The sequence below is a fragment of the Rhinolophus ferrumequinum genome, chromosome 4, assembly GCF_004115265.2.
Source record: "Rhinolophus ferrumequinum isolate MPI-CBG mRhiFer1 chromosome 4, mRhiFer1_v1.p, whole genome shotgun sequence".
Taxonomy (NCBI): domain Eukaryota; kingdom Metazoa; phylum Chordata; class Mammalia; order Chiroptera; family Rhinolophidae; genus Rhinolophus; species Rhinolophus ferrumequinum.
The window spans coordinates 78,581,256-78,595,905 of record NC_046287.1 but is presented as its reverse complement, the minus strand read 5'-3'; the positions used below and the strand labels follow the sequence as shown (position 1 = coordinate 78,595,905).

General features: G+C 34.5%; 1 protein-coding gene across 8 annotated transcripts in view; it reads left to right on the top strand.

The window, feature by feature from the left end:
- Positions 1-14,650, top strand: part of TENM3 (teneurin transmembrane protein 3) — a 586,180-nt gene that overhangs the window by 460,280 nt on the left and 111,250 nt on the right. For all 8 annotated transcript variants that reach the window (XM_033104318.1, XM_033104317.1, XM_033104313.1 and 5 more), the window contains 2 exons: positions 8,576-8,790; positions 14,048-14,258. In XM_033104318.1, coding sequence (XP_032960209.1) covers positions 8,576-8,790; positions 14,048-14,258 — 426 coding nt within the window. The remainder of the gene's footprint in view (positions 1-8,575; positions 8,791-14,047; positions 14,259-14,650) is intronic.

The window sequence follows — 14,650 nt, the reverse complement described above, 5'->3', positions numbered from 1 at the left end:
TCTATGTCTACATACCGGGGGTGCCAAAAAAATGTATACACTACTTGTATTCCTCTTTTGTTATTGGTATATATTGACTATTACAATTTTAATAGTTTTTCCCTTTTTTAAAATGTGTATATATATATATTTTAAGCACCTACCTTTTAGAAAAGATGTGTGTGTGTGTGTGTGTGTGTGTGTGTGTGTGTGTGTGTATACACATTTGGTTCATCCTGTTTAAACAAAATAATTCAAATTGCTTTTAAATTTTCATTATTGTTCATCATGTATCAATTTAATCAAATACTAGACAATTTCAGAGAATTAGATTTTTTTTAATTAAAGTTTATTGGGGTGACAATTGTTAGTAGTGTTACATAGATTTCAGGTGTACAATCCTGTAATATGTCATCTATATATATCACATTGTGTGTTCACCACCCAGAGTCAGTTCTCTTTCCATCACCATATATTTGAACCCCTTTACCCTCATCTACCCAGAGAATTAGATTTTGAGCAAGTTAAAAGATTGCCTGTGAATTGAAGTGATGGGATTAACAGGGTTGCTGTAGCATTGAGCTTTATTCAATATTGTTTATAGTATTTGAGTTGTTACAATGTATAATAGTTCCTTAATTAGGTGCAGTATTGATTTTGTCCATTAAGCTATGTTTGCAAGGTAATGTTTTATTTCATTTAGCTTGTGATGTAACCCTCTGTATCTACAATGTTAAGTTATGTCATGTGGTGGTTTATAAAAAGATATGTTCTCTCAGAGATCTCAAAGTCAGGGTATGAATCCAAGGTTAGGTGATAGAAGTGGAGGGTGGGCTATTGATTGTCTATAAATGCCTAACCTTGCTTCCTGCCATCTTAATTATTTGTACCTCCGTGGGACTTAAGATGATATTATCATTTACCCCATCAACAATTGAGTTAGACTTTTATAGTTGGATTTCTTCTCTGCCTTTCCGTTTTAGTCATTATAGGCTTGTTTACTCACATCATATGCAGGCAGCAAATGCATGATATATATGGCAAAACATTTAGTGTTTTTGAACTTTCAGTGGTTTTCTGACATCACAAGATACTGTTCAAATAGATACCAAACCTACTAATTATCGGTATGATTTCAAATACGGTGTTTTGCCCTTAGGACATCGAGCATTAGTAAACTATTATTTGTAAAAATATCTCAGGATGCAGAGTACTTTTTTTAAGGCATTGTCTGAAAAATGCCACTTTACTAATGTGTTTTCATATAAACTGGGTATCACATAAATAAGCAGGAGCCGACTAACAATAGCTTTATGTATGTGGCCTCTGACAACTATATTTTAAGACACTAAGACTGTTGTGACACATGCTTACTGATGAAAAGAAAACATCACAGTTAGTAGGTGAAAAGACGGCTGGTGGCTCCCACATTCAGGCACAACAGGACACACTGAAAAAAATCTTCAAGATGATACCCTATTGTGTTTGAAGACATGGTACATCTCACTCTTACTGTGATGGCTTTAATTGGTTTGATTCCTAACCTACAAGCTTTGAGTTTAGAATAACCACGGGGCACTGTGTTGCCCTGTCTATTTTTTACTCCATCTTTCCTCCTTTTTCTCTTAGTAAAACCTACAGACAACCTTAGTGTTTCCTATGATCATTCCCAGGTTCAGACTCTGGGGATAGAAGGATGGAGTGATCTCAGTGAGGGAGGAGAAAGCACTACAACCAGCCCTCCTTTAATTTCCTCTGAAGCCAAAGTTTTCTGGAATTCAGGACATGATGAAAGACATCTGTGTCCAGGCTTTTATCTAAGAGGACTGAGGAGCTTCAGAGGAAAAGGTTGTGCAAGTATTTACAAGTTTATCAAACTGTGTCAATGGCTCATGGACTGCCAGGTGTGTTTACAATCAGTACACAGCATTTGAAAATACTAATGGGAGTGACCACACTTGGCCAAATGAGAGAAGGGCCATGACTTCAAAACCAACACTGCATGATTTAAAAAAGACAAAGCCCCTTCATAGAACTCTAGTCCCCTGACAGTCAAACTACAGGCTTTAGCAGGAACATTATATTAATACTAATCTAAGCGGTCGGTTCAGTGAATTTCAGCAGAGAAAAAGCAGTGATGTCCTTATAGCTACAGCACTGATTATAATGAGAAATCAAGCCTGCACCTACCTTTTCGAAAAGACATGTTCTAGGACTTCAATTCAAAAGAAATTCATTCTAAATAGTGTAATCATTTCAAGCAAATAAAATTTGATAGACACTTAAAAATGACAGTTGTATTTCATAAGAAAAGCTAGACTGGATCGTGGATCTTATAACTATTTTGTTCTTGTGCCCCTAAAACAAAATGTGTATACAAATTTAAATTAAATTTCATTTCTTGTGACCATACTATTCTTAAGTGTTTTTAAAAACCTGTTTTAAAAAAAAAGCTTTTTTTTCTGTATTGAATCATGCTTATAAGTATTAGTTGTACACATTTGACTGAAATCAACCTAATTATTACATAAACATGTTAAACATTTTGATAATTATTATTATAAAACTTGAAAATACCACTCTGAATGAGAAAAATGGGGAATTTTTCAAATAGTTTATGTATTCATGTATGAATATCGCTTATTATAAGAGCAAAACACGATTTGATAGCAATTCTATTCCTGTTTTCCTTTTTTATAAATATAAGCATGAGAAATCTTGCTACAAAATAAGCACATGGGAATGGACGGATTTTTTTAGAGTGATGCTGTTCAATTATGTAAAATCCTTATTAGTCATATGTCAAAAATCACATTGTGATCTATTTTCAAAAAGTATGTGTAGTGGTCTACAAGCTGTCAGTTCCACCACATATCTTCTTCAGTTTTATTAAAAACAAAGAATTGGCAACTACCTACTTTCAAAAGGATTTGTTACAGTCTTCCGAATCAATCTATATTCTGTTTCTGTGGAATGTACTAAAAAAAGGCTCTACCAAGGTTTAGCAAAATACTGTTAATTATACCTGTATTCTTTTACTTAGCGGCACCTTGTTTAATCTGGTACATGCAGAATTTGGTGAAAAATGGAACTATTGTTCATTTCCATTCACTTTTGTTTTTATAATTCTTTTTGAAGGCTTCTATCATATTATATGCTTCAAATATCTCTATTTAATTGGCTTATTTAATTTATGGGAAATGCCTACTATCTAATTTACTGGCAGAGTTAGTACTCATTAAAACCAAACTTCCTGTCAGAAAAAGTCTGACTTATTTTTTTTTTTTCAGTTCAAATAAATTAATATACATTTTGTCACTGCCATCTCAGTTCTGGATTCCTACTCTAGGGAGATACCGTGTTCCCCCGAAAATAAGACATAGCCGAACAATCAGCTCTAATGCATCTTTTTTTAGTCTTATATTATTATTAGTCTTATATTATTTTACTATAATATAAGACCCGGTCTTATAATATAATACCGGGTCTAATATTAATTTTTGCTCCAAAAGACGCATTCGAGCTGATTGTCCAGCTAAGTCTTATTTTCGGGGAAACACGGTAGTAGAGAGATAAAGCACAAATCCTTGCCATGAGTTTGATTAAATAAGTTATCACTGCCTTTAATATTTTTTACCTTATTGATGCTCTCTTTGCAATCACGAAACTCTTCAGCAGTTGAAAAGCATTGTTTGACAATGGTTGGGGTGGGCGATGAGGGCATTAAACAAAAATGTTTACCTCCCCCTTGATATATCATATTTCAAAACCTACCAGCAGTCTTAAATACTTCATTTCTTAACTCCACAGTTTGTCATTCATAGAAATGCGCATAAGATAGGGAAAGACACTGAAGCCTTACCTTGGATTCATGGTGTCTTGAATAAAGGGGGCTTCGTCAATAATAATACTTTAAAATGTGCCTTTGTTGGACACCCTAGAAGATTTATGCTCCAAGACAGGGTGCTCCAAGACATAGTAAAATTCTGAATGTATGCCTTTCTGTTGTGACGAGAGTCTACGTGTGGAAGTTGATGCAGTTCTAGAGTGGAAGTTGATGTAGTTCTAGAAATTATTCCCTTAAAACAGTTTGCCCCTCTCCTCATTAAAAAGTCTTCATGTAGTCATCATACCTCAGGGTATGAGTACTCTTGTCTGAAGATTCCTGGACCAGTAACCTCCACGGGCACTTGAACTCTGAGATTCTATGATGTTATGGTTACTTAGGCTTTTTCATTACAGGGAGAAAAATACCAGTGATAGTAATTACTACCCATTCAAGCACATTCAGTCAACCTTGGTTCTTGTGTTTTACAAATGAAAGAACCGTCTTTCTGAAAAAGAGCCACCTGGTAAATTAGCTATGGGACTAATTGGATAAGTAGATACACTTACTGACACAACAGTGGGCACATAGAGTTCAGTGAAAAAGATTTTAACCCCTCCATATCAGTAGGGAGAGAAAGCAGCAAAACAAAACCTCTGAAATCCTACAAGTCAGAACTTGAGTTGTATTTCCAAAGCTAACTCTCTTGGGCAAAGATGATGTTTGCGGGAAAAAAGAAACCTGTGGTTGGAGCCAGTTTATGCTTACCAGCTCTCAAAGCACAGGTGTGCTATTAAAGCCACTAAAAACCATTTATAGCAGCACTAGATAAGATCACCACCAGAGTGTAGCTTAAATCTAAACCACATTAGCTTCAGATAATAACAATAGAGCTTGTTAATAATAATAAAGTATAATAATAGCCTTACAAATGTATGAACTTGATGAATGTGTCCAAATATGAACCATTTCCATATTTAAATATGACATATGTACTAATAGATCTTAGTGGGGAAATAAAGACTGCTCTATTCAGTATTTAAAAATAGTTTCATGTGGAAGTCAACCAAAAGACAAAAACTTATTAGGAACCTGTTATAAATTATAACACAAAGAATATGATGTCATAGTATCCATGGTAGTTTTTATTACACAAGAATTGGTCATTTCTTCCTAATAAAAATAAGTATAACTTTATGTCTTAAAATTGAAACCCAAGCAGATTTTCTAATGTGGTTCAGTCAGTTAATATGTCTGATTTTGCATGAAATAGATAGATTTAAAACTAGTAATTTAAAATAATATTTTTGTTTTAATAAAAAACAAAGATTATACAACTGATTATACAGAGGGTGCCAAAAAAATGTATACGCATTTTAAGAAAGGAAAAACTATTAAAATTTTAATACTCAATATATTCCGATAACAACAGATACATACAAGTCACATTTGACTTCTGCAATTACAAGAGGTGCTCAAAGTGGTTACCATCAGCGCCCAGACACTTCTGATTACGGTGAACTAATGCTTGAGCAACCTTGACCAAAGTGTCTACTTGTATACATTTTTTTGGCACCCCCCGGTACAAAACACATAGTTTTGGAATTATGCAGACCTCAATTTTAATCTTGACTCTACCAATCACTTTGTCCACATAATTTACTTCTCTGAGCCTTAGTTTCTTCATCTCAAAATAAGATCCACTTCAGAGAGTTTATTTGAATTTTAAAACAGATAATACAGGTGAAACCATCTGACAGGTTTTAGGTTCTCAGTAAAAGTTAGTTCCATTTTTCTTTTCCCTCTCCTCAATCTTTTCAATAAAAGATAATTTGTGACAAACGTAGGTAGGTACCTATGCAGAAGCATCCAAAATGAAAAATAGAAATTGGTCACAGGTATTTGAAAATTTCTACGAATAAAGAAAGATGTCTGGATAGATAGGAAGCAAAAATAATTTCTGGGTGTTAAGATTATATTTTTTTATCTTGGTTGTGATGCATGAAAAGTTACAATAATTACTGTAACCCAATTTTTAACTTTTCTTCCCTAGAGCATTTTATGTTACTAAATTAGTTCAAGAAAAATAGATATGAGAGCTGATGAGTTATTAGCAGCTATGATTATGTACATCAGGAAAACAGAGAAGTGAGATTGTAAATAATGTATTTTAACTAAGCTTTCTTGGACAGCCCCCTCCAGACTCATACCTACCTTATCTGCACTGTATCCTAACTCATCTCTCCACTCCCATGCTTCCCTCACTACTGCACTTGAATGTCATTGAAACAATGACTTCATTTCACCTTTAGCCTGATCAGAACTTTAAATGGGCCTCCATTTCACTGTAGGTGTCCTTTGCACCTGACGGTACATGTTTCATTGCAGGATACACTGGACCAGGTAGAAAACAGTCCCAACATTTACTATTAATAGACTCTCCCTCATACTTCACATTTATCTATCACACTTATCTATAGACCCTAATGGCTATAAATTAGATCAAGGGGTGCCCCCCAACACACACACACACACACACACACACACACACACACACACGCATATACACAACACAGGAACAAATAACTATTTTTGTTTTTTGTATTTCAAGTATTTTTTGTAAACAAGTTTTTTGTAAACAAGTATTTTGTATTTACCCATATTAGGTCTACTTCAAGTATCTATTTTTAAAACATGCCATACATTATATGCATAGTAACATAATGCTAGTAAATATATATATATCTTCAGGGAAAAGAGTAAAATAATGCTCTTTGATAGAGTTGAAAATATACAAAACATCACTAACATGCAGTATAAAAACTAGATTCTTTAACCTGTCATTCAAGGCCCTCCACAAACTAAGGTCATTTTCCCTTTCCAGCTCATCGTCCATTACTCCCAGGACAAAGCCATTACTGTCTTCCATTCATTCAATACCAACTGAGAGCCAAGCACTTTGTATAATACAAGCCTCACAATAGACCTGTGATTTGCATTATTTCTATCCCCATTTTACCGATGAGGATTAGTATCTTCCTTTAGGTCACACAGCTAATTAGTCACAGAGCAAGGATTCAAACCCAGGTTTGTCTGACCCCAAAACCAGCAGACCCCAAAAAAAGCAGTTCCTCCACTGCTTTTCTAGCCAAATGGATCTCTTCACTCATCATCACCCTAACACACGCCATGTTTTTAATCTTGATGTTCACCCCAACTCAGAAACCTTGTCCTACATGTCATGTCCTTTAAAGTTTACTTCAGAACTTAATTAACTCTTCTGTGAAATATTTCAACCTCCACCTACAGTGCTTTCACTTCCCTCTGACCTTTAATCATCTGTTACTTTCAATTGTCCTTTAATTTATCAGTTTGTAGATGTCTTCTCAGCCAGGTAATTAGTTGCTTGATGGCAGAAGTCATGGAAACCAGAGTCGACAATCTCGAAGGTTCTACCTTTTGGATTATATTTCTTCCTATCACCTACAGTTTTATGACCCTAGTAGACACTCAAAAATGAACTCAATGTTAAGGAGAGAACTCTTCATAGACAGTCAGAAGACGTTCTTTTGTCATTAAATTAAGATCATTCACAAGTCTCTGATTTGAAATTTAGTCCTCTAAGTGTGGAATTAACATTTTCTCTGGAGGCTATTATATAATAGATGTTGTGTAATATTATATAATATCTCAATTAATTTTCAGGTTAATGTTTAAAAGAGACAAACTTAGTAGTAAGTCTGTGTTATGACTTTAAAACGATTGACCTGATAGAGAATGATTTGTCCAGTTTCGTTCTGTTCCTTAGGCTTGTGTTTTTATTTCTGTTTATTTCTCTTCAGGCAAGTTATTTGTGTTTATTTCTCTTAAGGCAAGTTATGGAACCTCTTCTATCACTAATCCCCTCAGAATAACTGAGAAAGAAACTTAGCAAAGAGGGACAGAGGGCAACAGCAGACCAAAAAAAAAAAAGAGGAGTCTTGGATCTGTTTCCTAAAACCAGGTCATGCAGAAAGAAAGGAGATGGTCTCTATGAGGTTACAGAAATTCAGGCAGCAGAGTCTTTGTTCCTACAGGTTGAAGGTCATTGAGAGAGACCATTCAAGTGTGCCTGCTAAGGCTGAAAGTGAATTTGAGATGAGGGTCAAAAGAAAAAGGAAAAGTTGTAGCAGCCTACATCAAAAACTTTGTAAGAATTTAAACTTACCTCTTCTTCCCGTCCCTTCAGGATGTTCCCACTACCCCTTCTCTATTTCCCTTCCAGCATCTGATTTTTCATTCATTCTAATAAATAGTTTAGAGAGAACTACTTGAATCAGGGCCATTGATTGGTTCTGTTGTTTGTTTAAGGATTGATTTGAAAATCTCCATAATCCATTCTGCCTTAATTTACACTTCAGTATGTTTAGAATGACTGGTTAAGTACCAGACTTAATCTCTCCTAAGAAATAACAAGACATATAATTTGCAGGATAATTATGTTTCAAGTGATCAAGAAAGACTGTAGGTGTGAAAACAGTTTCAGTAATAGGCATACCTTGCAGGAAGTCGAAAGATTTTGACTTAAATGTCTTCAAAAATGTGTTAGTTGAACAATATCTAACAAAAAGCTTTTAAAGTAAAAATTACGTGAGAGCATTTCCTTTATCAGAGGAAGATGAAATATCTGAGCATTTAGAGAAATAACTTTTTTGAAAGGAAGGTTGTTTGGGGTATCTTTGTTTGTTATTGTTTTAATTTTTGGTTCTTCAATGGATCTCTTACATTCAGGAAAATTAGGTGGATTTACACAAGAAAATAACACCATAGATTCCGGAGAACTTGATATTGGCCGAAGAGCAAACCAAGAGGTTCCTCCCGGGGTCTTCTGGAGATCACAGCTCTTTATTGATCAGCCACAGTTTCTTAAATTCAATATCTCTCTTCAGAAGGATGCATTGATTGGAGTGTATGGCCGAAAAGGCTTACCACCTTCCCATACGCAGGTAAAAGTAGGCTTTGTTGTCAATAAAATGAAAACGACTAGTTTGCATTTTTAAAGTTATTCTGTTTCTTAAGTTCAGCTGTTTAACTGTTTGACCACTTTTGTATTGATCTTTTACAGTGAGAAGAACTTTGAATGTAGATTACACTTATCTTGAGGTTTTTGAATTAGTAGGAAGAACAGCATTTTCTTCCTGACTTGCTTTAACGATTGATTGATTAAAATGTACTAAAATTTGTGAGTAACATGATGAATATGGAACATCATCTGAGCGCCATGGATTTTTAAAGTATTTTACAAAGATCCTATGGTAATTTCAGATGATCTTATTCCTTTCATGTAATAGATGCATAACATTTCATCTCAAACATATATTCATTCTGTTAAAATGTATTTTATATATACCGGGGGTGGCAAAAAAAATGTATACAAGTGGACACTTTGGTCAGCGTTGCTCAAGCAGTAGTTTGCCGTAATCAGAAGTGTCTGGACGCTGATGGTAACCACTTTGAGCACCTCTTGTAATTGCAGAAGTCAAACATGACTTGTATTCATCTTTTGTTATCGGTATATATTGAGTTTTACAATTTTAATACAGTTTTCCTTTCTTAAAATGTGTATACATTTTTTGGCACCCTCTGTATATATTTTTCCTTAGTGCCAGATTTGCTCTTAGTAAAGAATGATTGGAACATAAATATAAATATGCTATGAACTTCATCAACTCAAGGCACAATTCCTCATCTACAAATGAGGAACAGTGAAATAAAGAGGCAAAAGAGCTTTCATAGATAACCGAGGATAATCTCATTAGTGTGGTGCTCAAAACAATTCAAACATTCCTAGATCATAGACTCAGACTCAAACGTTAAAGTCGATCCTTGCATGAAGATCACTGCACAATAATACATAGAGAGGTACTGTCAGTGATTCCACAGGCCTTTTCATAATCTAATATGGTCATGGTGTATAAATTGGAAATTGTGGTTTAAAGGAGGTCCCATTATGTATAAGAGAAATTATTTAAATTACCTACCATAAAATTGGAGCTCAGACTTCTCCCAAGATCAACAATGATGTTAGTAAATACAAGACTTCAAAAACTGAAATAGATGGTTAATTTAAACTGACAATTGGATGAGCTTCAAGTTATACTTAATAAACAGTTTTTTTAACCCGTGGAATTTCATGGTGATTTTAATTTGATTTCTAAAGTGAGGTCTTGGAGATTTTCATGTATGCTTTATATTATGTAATTTTGTGAGAAATGCTTTTTCTATAGCATAGGAATATAAAATAGGAAATTATAAAGAAAAAGGAATCACATACTCATAAAAATTCTGTATTTAAAGAAAGATGAGTAAGAAGAGTTGAACATGACTTCACTAATATTGTGAATCAGGGAAAGTGTCATATACATACATGAAGTATACAGTTGTAAAATTTTTGACTATCATGCTTTGGTGTATTCATTTTTTTTATTTAACATTTTTCAAATCTAGATTATTAAAGTAAATGCCTTTAATCTTACACATCGTACACATCAAATACTTCTTATTGTGTACTAGTGTCCAACTTTACATTTTAGATTTCAGTTACATTTGTCTCCCCTTTATTTTATAGGCGATACTAACTAGGCTGTAGTAATCAGATTTTCTTAAATGTAAGTGGACCCCTATAACTTCAATGATAAGAGCTAGATTGCATTTATAGCAATATTCCAATGAAATAGAAAAAATAGATATTTTTTTCATTGAAACCACGTATGTGATTAAGTTATTTTCGTATAACTCAAGACACATAACTGTAAGCTAATATAGATAACACAACAGTGAACATGTAACCTATAAAAGTAAATTGCAAACATAATTTCAGAAAAAAGTCATGTGTCATGCACTTTATAGGTTTATTTAAAGATTTATGATAGATTCTTTGCAAGTTATATACACCATATAAGATTAGGGAAATAAAAGTTGCAGTTTGAAGGTTTTTTCATAATTCTTCTGATATTTAAACAAAATGTGTGTGTTATCCACTTTTCTTTTCTACCACAATATATGTGTTTAAGTAGGTTACACATTTTCTTAAGCTTCACGGTTATTAGAGTTCCTTTTTCTGGTGTATTCAAGATCAGCAGAGCAAACAACTGTTTCTGAGTTCAGTGTTTAAACATGAAATATGCTATAAAGCAGCCCAAATTGAACATTTCTCTGTTTATAGGGAACATTAAATACATCAACCTGAAATAATTAAAATTGGCCAACCATTCGAATAGTCACTTGAGTTTTTAAGTCTTTGTGACCCTTTAAAATGTCCATTTGATTCTTGCCAAGGAATCAATTGACTTTCTTCTCCCTGATGCCCAATTTACTCTCCTGGACAGGTAGAAGTCTAAGGAGCAATTTAACGCTTTACCATTAATAGTGGACTGTGTCATTTAAGTGCGTTTGCATAAAGGCTACTTTAGAATGGGAGTTGGAAACCTGGGTTCTAAGTGTACACCACTTTTTGACCTTGTGACCTTGAGCATGTCACTTAACTTCTCTGCACCTTAGTGTCTGTCTGTAAAATGAAAGAATTGGGTCAGATGATCTGTAAAATCTCTTTCTGCTTTATATTTCCAAGATTTACAGCAAGACTACACCACTACCAAAAAGTTATTCAAGAACATAGTTAAGTATTCATAGACTCTGAGTTCTCATCATTTTAGTCACTGAATTGAGTTAAGCATACAGATTAGCCTAACTGTTCAAAAATGAACCACGAAGATTCCTTTATCAAGTATAGGTATTGTCTCATGATTGCTCCCCCAAAGTGGGTAGGCTGAAATTTGCCCTAAAAATTTCATAAGATCCTAAGACTTGCCCCCATGATAAAATCTATGTCTCCACCTTATGAATAGGTACTACAAACCAAACCTCACGACACTCAAGTTTGCCCATAAGTGATTATTTTACACCCTAAGAACAAAGATTATTAAATATATTAAATTCTATATAATTTGTTTATTTCTTGTAGAGATGGTTTTCGCATTGAGTGGGGAATTTGTCTTTAGGTATTTGAATAACCCTCCTGAAGTCGTGTGAAACATCCCTACAGAGCAGCCTAAAACTGGGTAGATACTCAGAACTGTCAGGGACTCCCACTTCCACCATCACACCCACTACTCCACCCTTGTTTTATTGTTCATAGTGTGATGCAATGGTGGTTTCTATGATAAAAGTGATGATGATGTGATCTGGAAAGACCAGTTAGAACTCAACATTTTCTCCCTTTCAATTTTTCATTTATAGTGCTTAATGTTAAAGGAGAAAAATATTTATATGCAATGGGACCTTGCATATAAAAAGAAACTCTTTCCTGTCACTGCTATGCTAATATACATATTTAAATCTGATGAAAGGTTTGAGATAGAGGCAGCTTTCAAGAGGCACTGAATTAATTTTCCTCTGGTAATTTTGGGATATAATTCCAGTGAAATTTTTGCAGGTCAAGGAGCCACACCAGTCATTCTTTTCATCCTTGTCAAGATATAAATGCAAAAATTTTTTGAATACCAATTAAGTTATAGCTTTTTCATATATTTCTCACAGTTGAATAATGTTATAATGCAGTTTTACTACACACAAAAATGCTTTTATGTTGAAATAAAAATTTTAATAAGTCAGAAGCTGAATTAGATATTCTAAATTCTGGCCATTAGTAACACCTTGTTTCCCCAAAAATAAGACCTAGCCAGACAATCAGCTCTAATGCATCTTTTGGAGCAAAAATTAATATAAGACCTGGTATTATATTATTTTATATTATATTATGTTATATCATACCCAGTCTTATAATAAAATAAGACTGGATCTTATATTAATTTTTGCTCCAAAAGACGCATTAGAGATGACTGTCCAGCTAGGCCTTATTTTCCAGGAAACATGGCAGTAGAGGTCTGTCATCAGCACTGCGGCCACGTATTTAACTGTAATTCCCAGAATCCCAACAATGGATTTTATTCCAATCTGATTGTATTAAGGGATTCATATAGTAAACTCTTCTTTAAATAGAATCCTGATGAAATTCTATTTAAGGAATCTCTCAGAAAGTAGAATATTGATAAGTCACATGCATAGTACCGTAACATTAATGATGAATATATAGTACTTTAGTATACTTATACCATAAGCACATACCTCGGGAATAAAATGAAACTGGTAAGAGTCTATAGAAATGGCATCATTCTACTTTTTAAGAAGCTGTTATATAACAATTTCATTAAAACTATATTGGAAAGTCCTTGCAGTGTCTTCCAAATTCACTGCATCATCTCCGGTTACAAAATTGTACCCCACTCTTACCAATTGCATTCCAGACTTATAATTATCTTTAAATTCTCCAGTTAAATTCTTCTAGCTACCCTATGTTCATGATTAATCTTACTAAAGCAAAACTTGAGTGTGATGATGACTGGCGTAATACTAATTGGGCGTGCTTACTGCTATTGCCATCTCTTCAGAAACCCTCCATTGTTTAATTTTTTAGACTTTTGATCAGAGCTGTAAAGGCATCTTGTTATATGTTTTTAATGTGACCGTAACTAAGTCAAAACCCATGGGTTTGTCCACGGTGTGTGGGATGGTTACATCAAGTCACAGAAAGGGAGAGAATGGTGTGGAGGAAACAGCCCAAGTTTTGAGCAAAGTGCACTTGAGTTCACATCCCAACTCCAGTGTTGACTAGGTATCTGACCTCGCCCAAGCTCCTCACGTTTCAGTTTCCTTCATATTTAAAGTGTAAATATTAATGCCTTCCCAGAAGGGTTGCTAGGAGGATTAAAAATAATCCTGGCACCGAGTAAGTATTCACTAGTAGTTGTTACTACATGAGTTTTAGCTAGGAGGAAAACCTTAAGAGAGTATCCAGTGGTCTAACGAAAACAAGGCTGCTGGGTTTGGAATGTTACAGATTTATATTTGTATCTCCAAACGACCTAAACTCATCAAACTTTTAATCAGTCAGAAGAATTAAATAAACCTGGAAACCATATTGCCCCAGAAGGGAAAACGTGACCTGGGATGTTTAAAGACAACAACACTGTGCAGTTTTCATCGTCCCTGTAAATGCTATGCACAGACAACAGTCAATCAGAACATTTTTCGAATATTGTATTTACTAGAGCAAAGGAGAAAAGTTTGAAGAAGAAAAGAGAGAAGCAGCCACAACCGTAATATTTCTGACTACTAAACCGTTTTACTTGTCCTCATCCTCAGTATGACTTTGTCGAGCTCCTGGATGGCAGCAGGTTGATTGCACGAGAACAGCGGAACCTGCTTGAATCTGAAAGAGCAGGGCGCCAGGCGCGGTCCGTCAGTCTTCACGAGGCTGGCTTTATCCAGTATTTGGATTCTGGAATCTGGCATCTGGCTTTTTATAATGATGGGAAAAATGCGGAGCAGGTGTCTTTTAATACCATTGTTATAGGTAAGAAAGTCTTCTGAGCATCTTTTTCCAGGTTACAGCCTAAACACTGTGTTGAACAAAAACTAAATTGTCTTCACCAATTTTGAGTGATTCCTAGGGTGTGAAAGCCTGACATTAACTGTGAGAAATATTTTCAAATTCTTCGTTTATGAATATGTGACAAACCATGAAGCACCGAAAGAAAATATTGTTCGGAAATATCTTGGAGGAAAACAGTGCATCATGAAAATCCTTAAAAAACATCTGCATGTGAAATGGCAATGCTTTGCTTTACTCTTTGAATAATCTAGTATAAATGAATCCTTTTTGGTTATGAAGCAGGCCATCCATACTTCCTTCAGCGTGCAGCTAAAATGATCAAAGTGACACAGTGTGCCTAGTGTGAGAAGCAG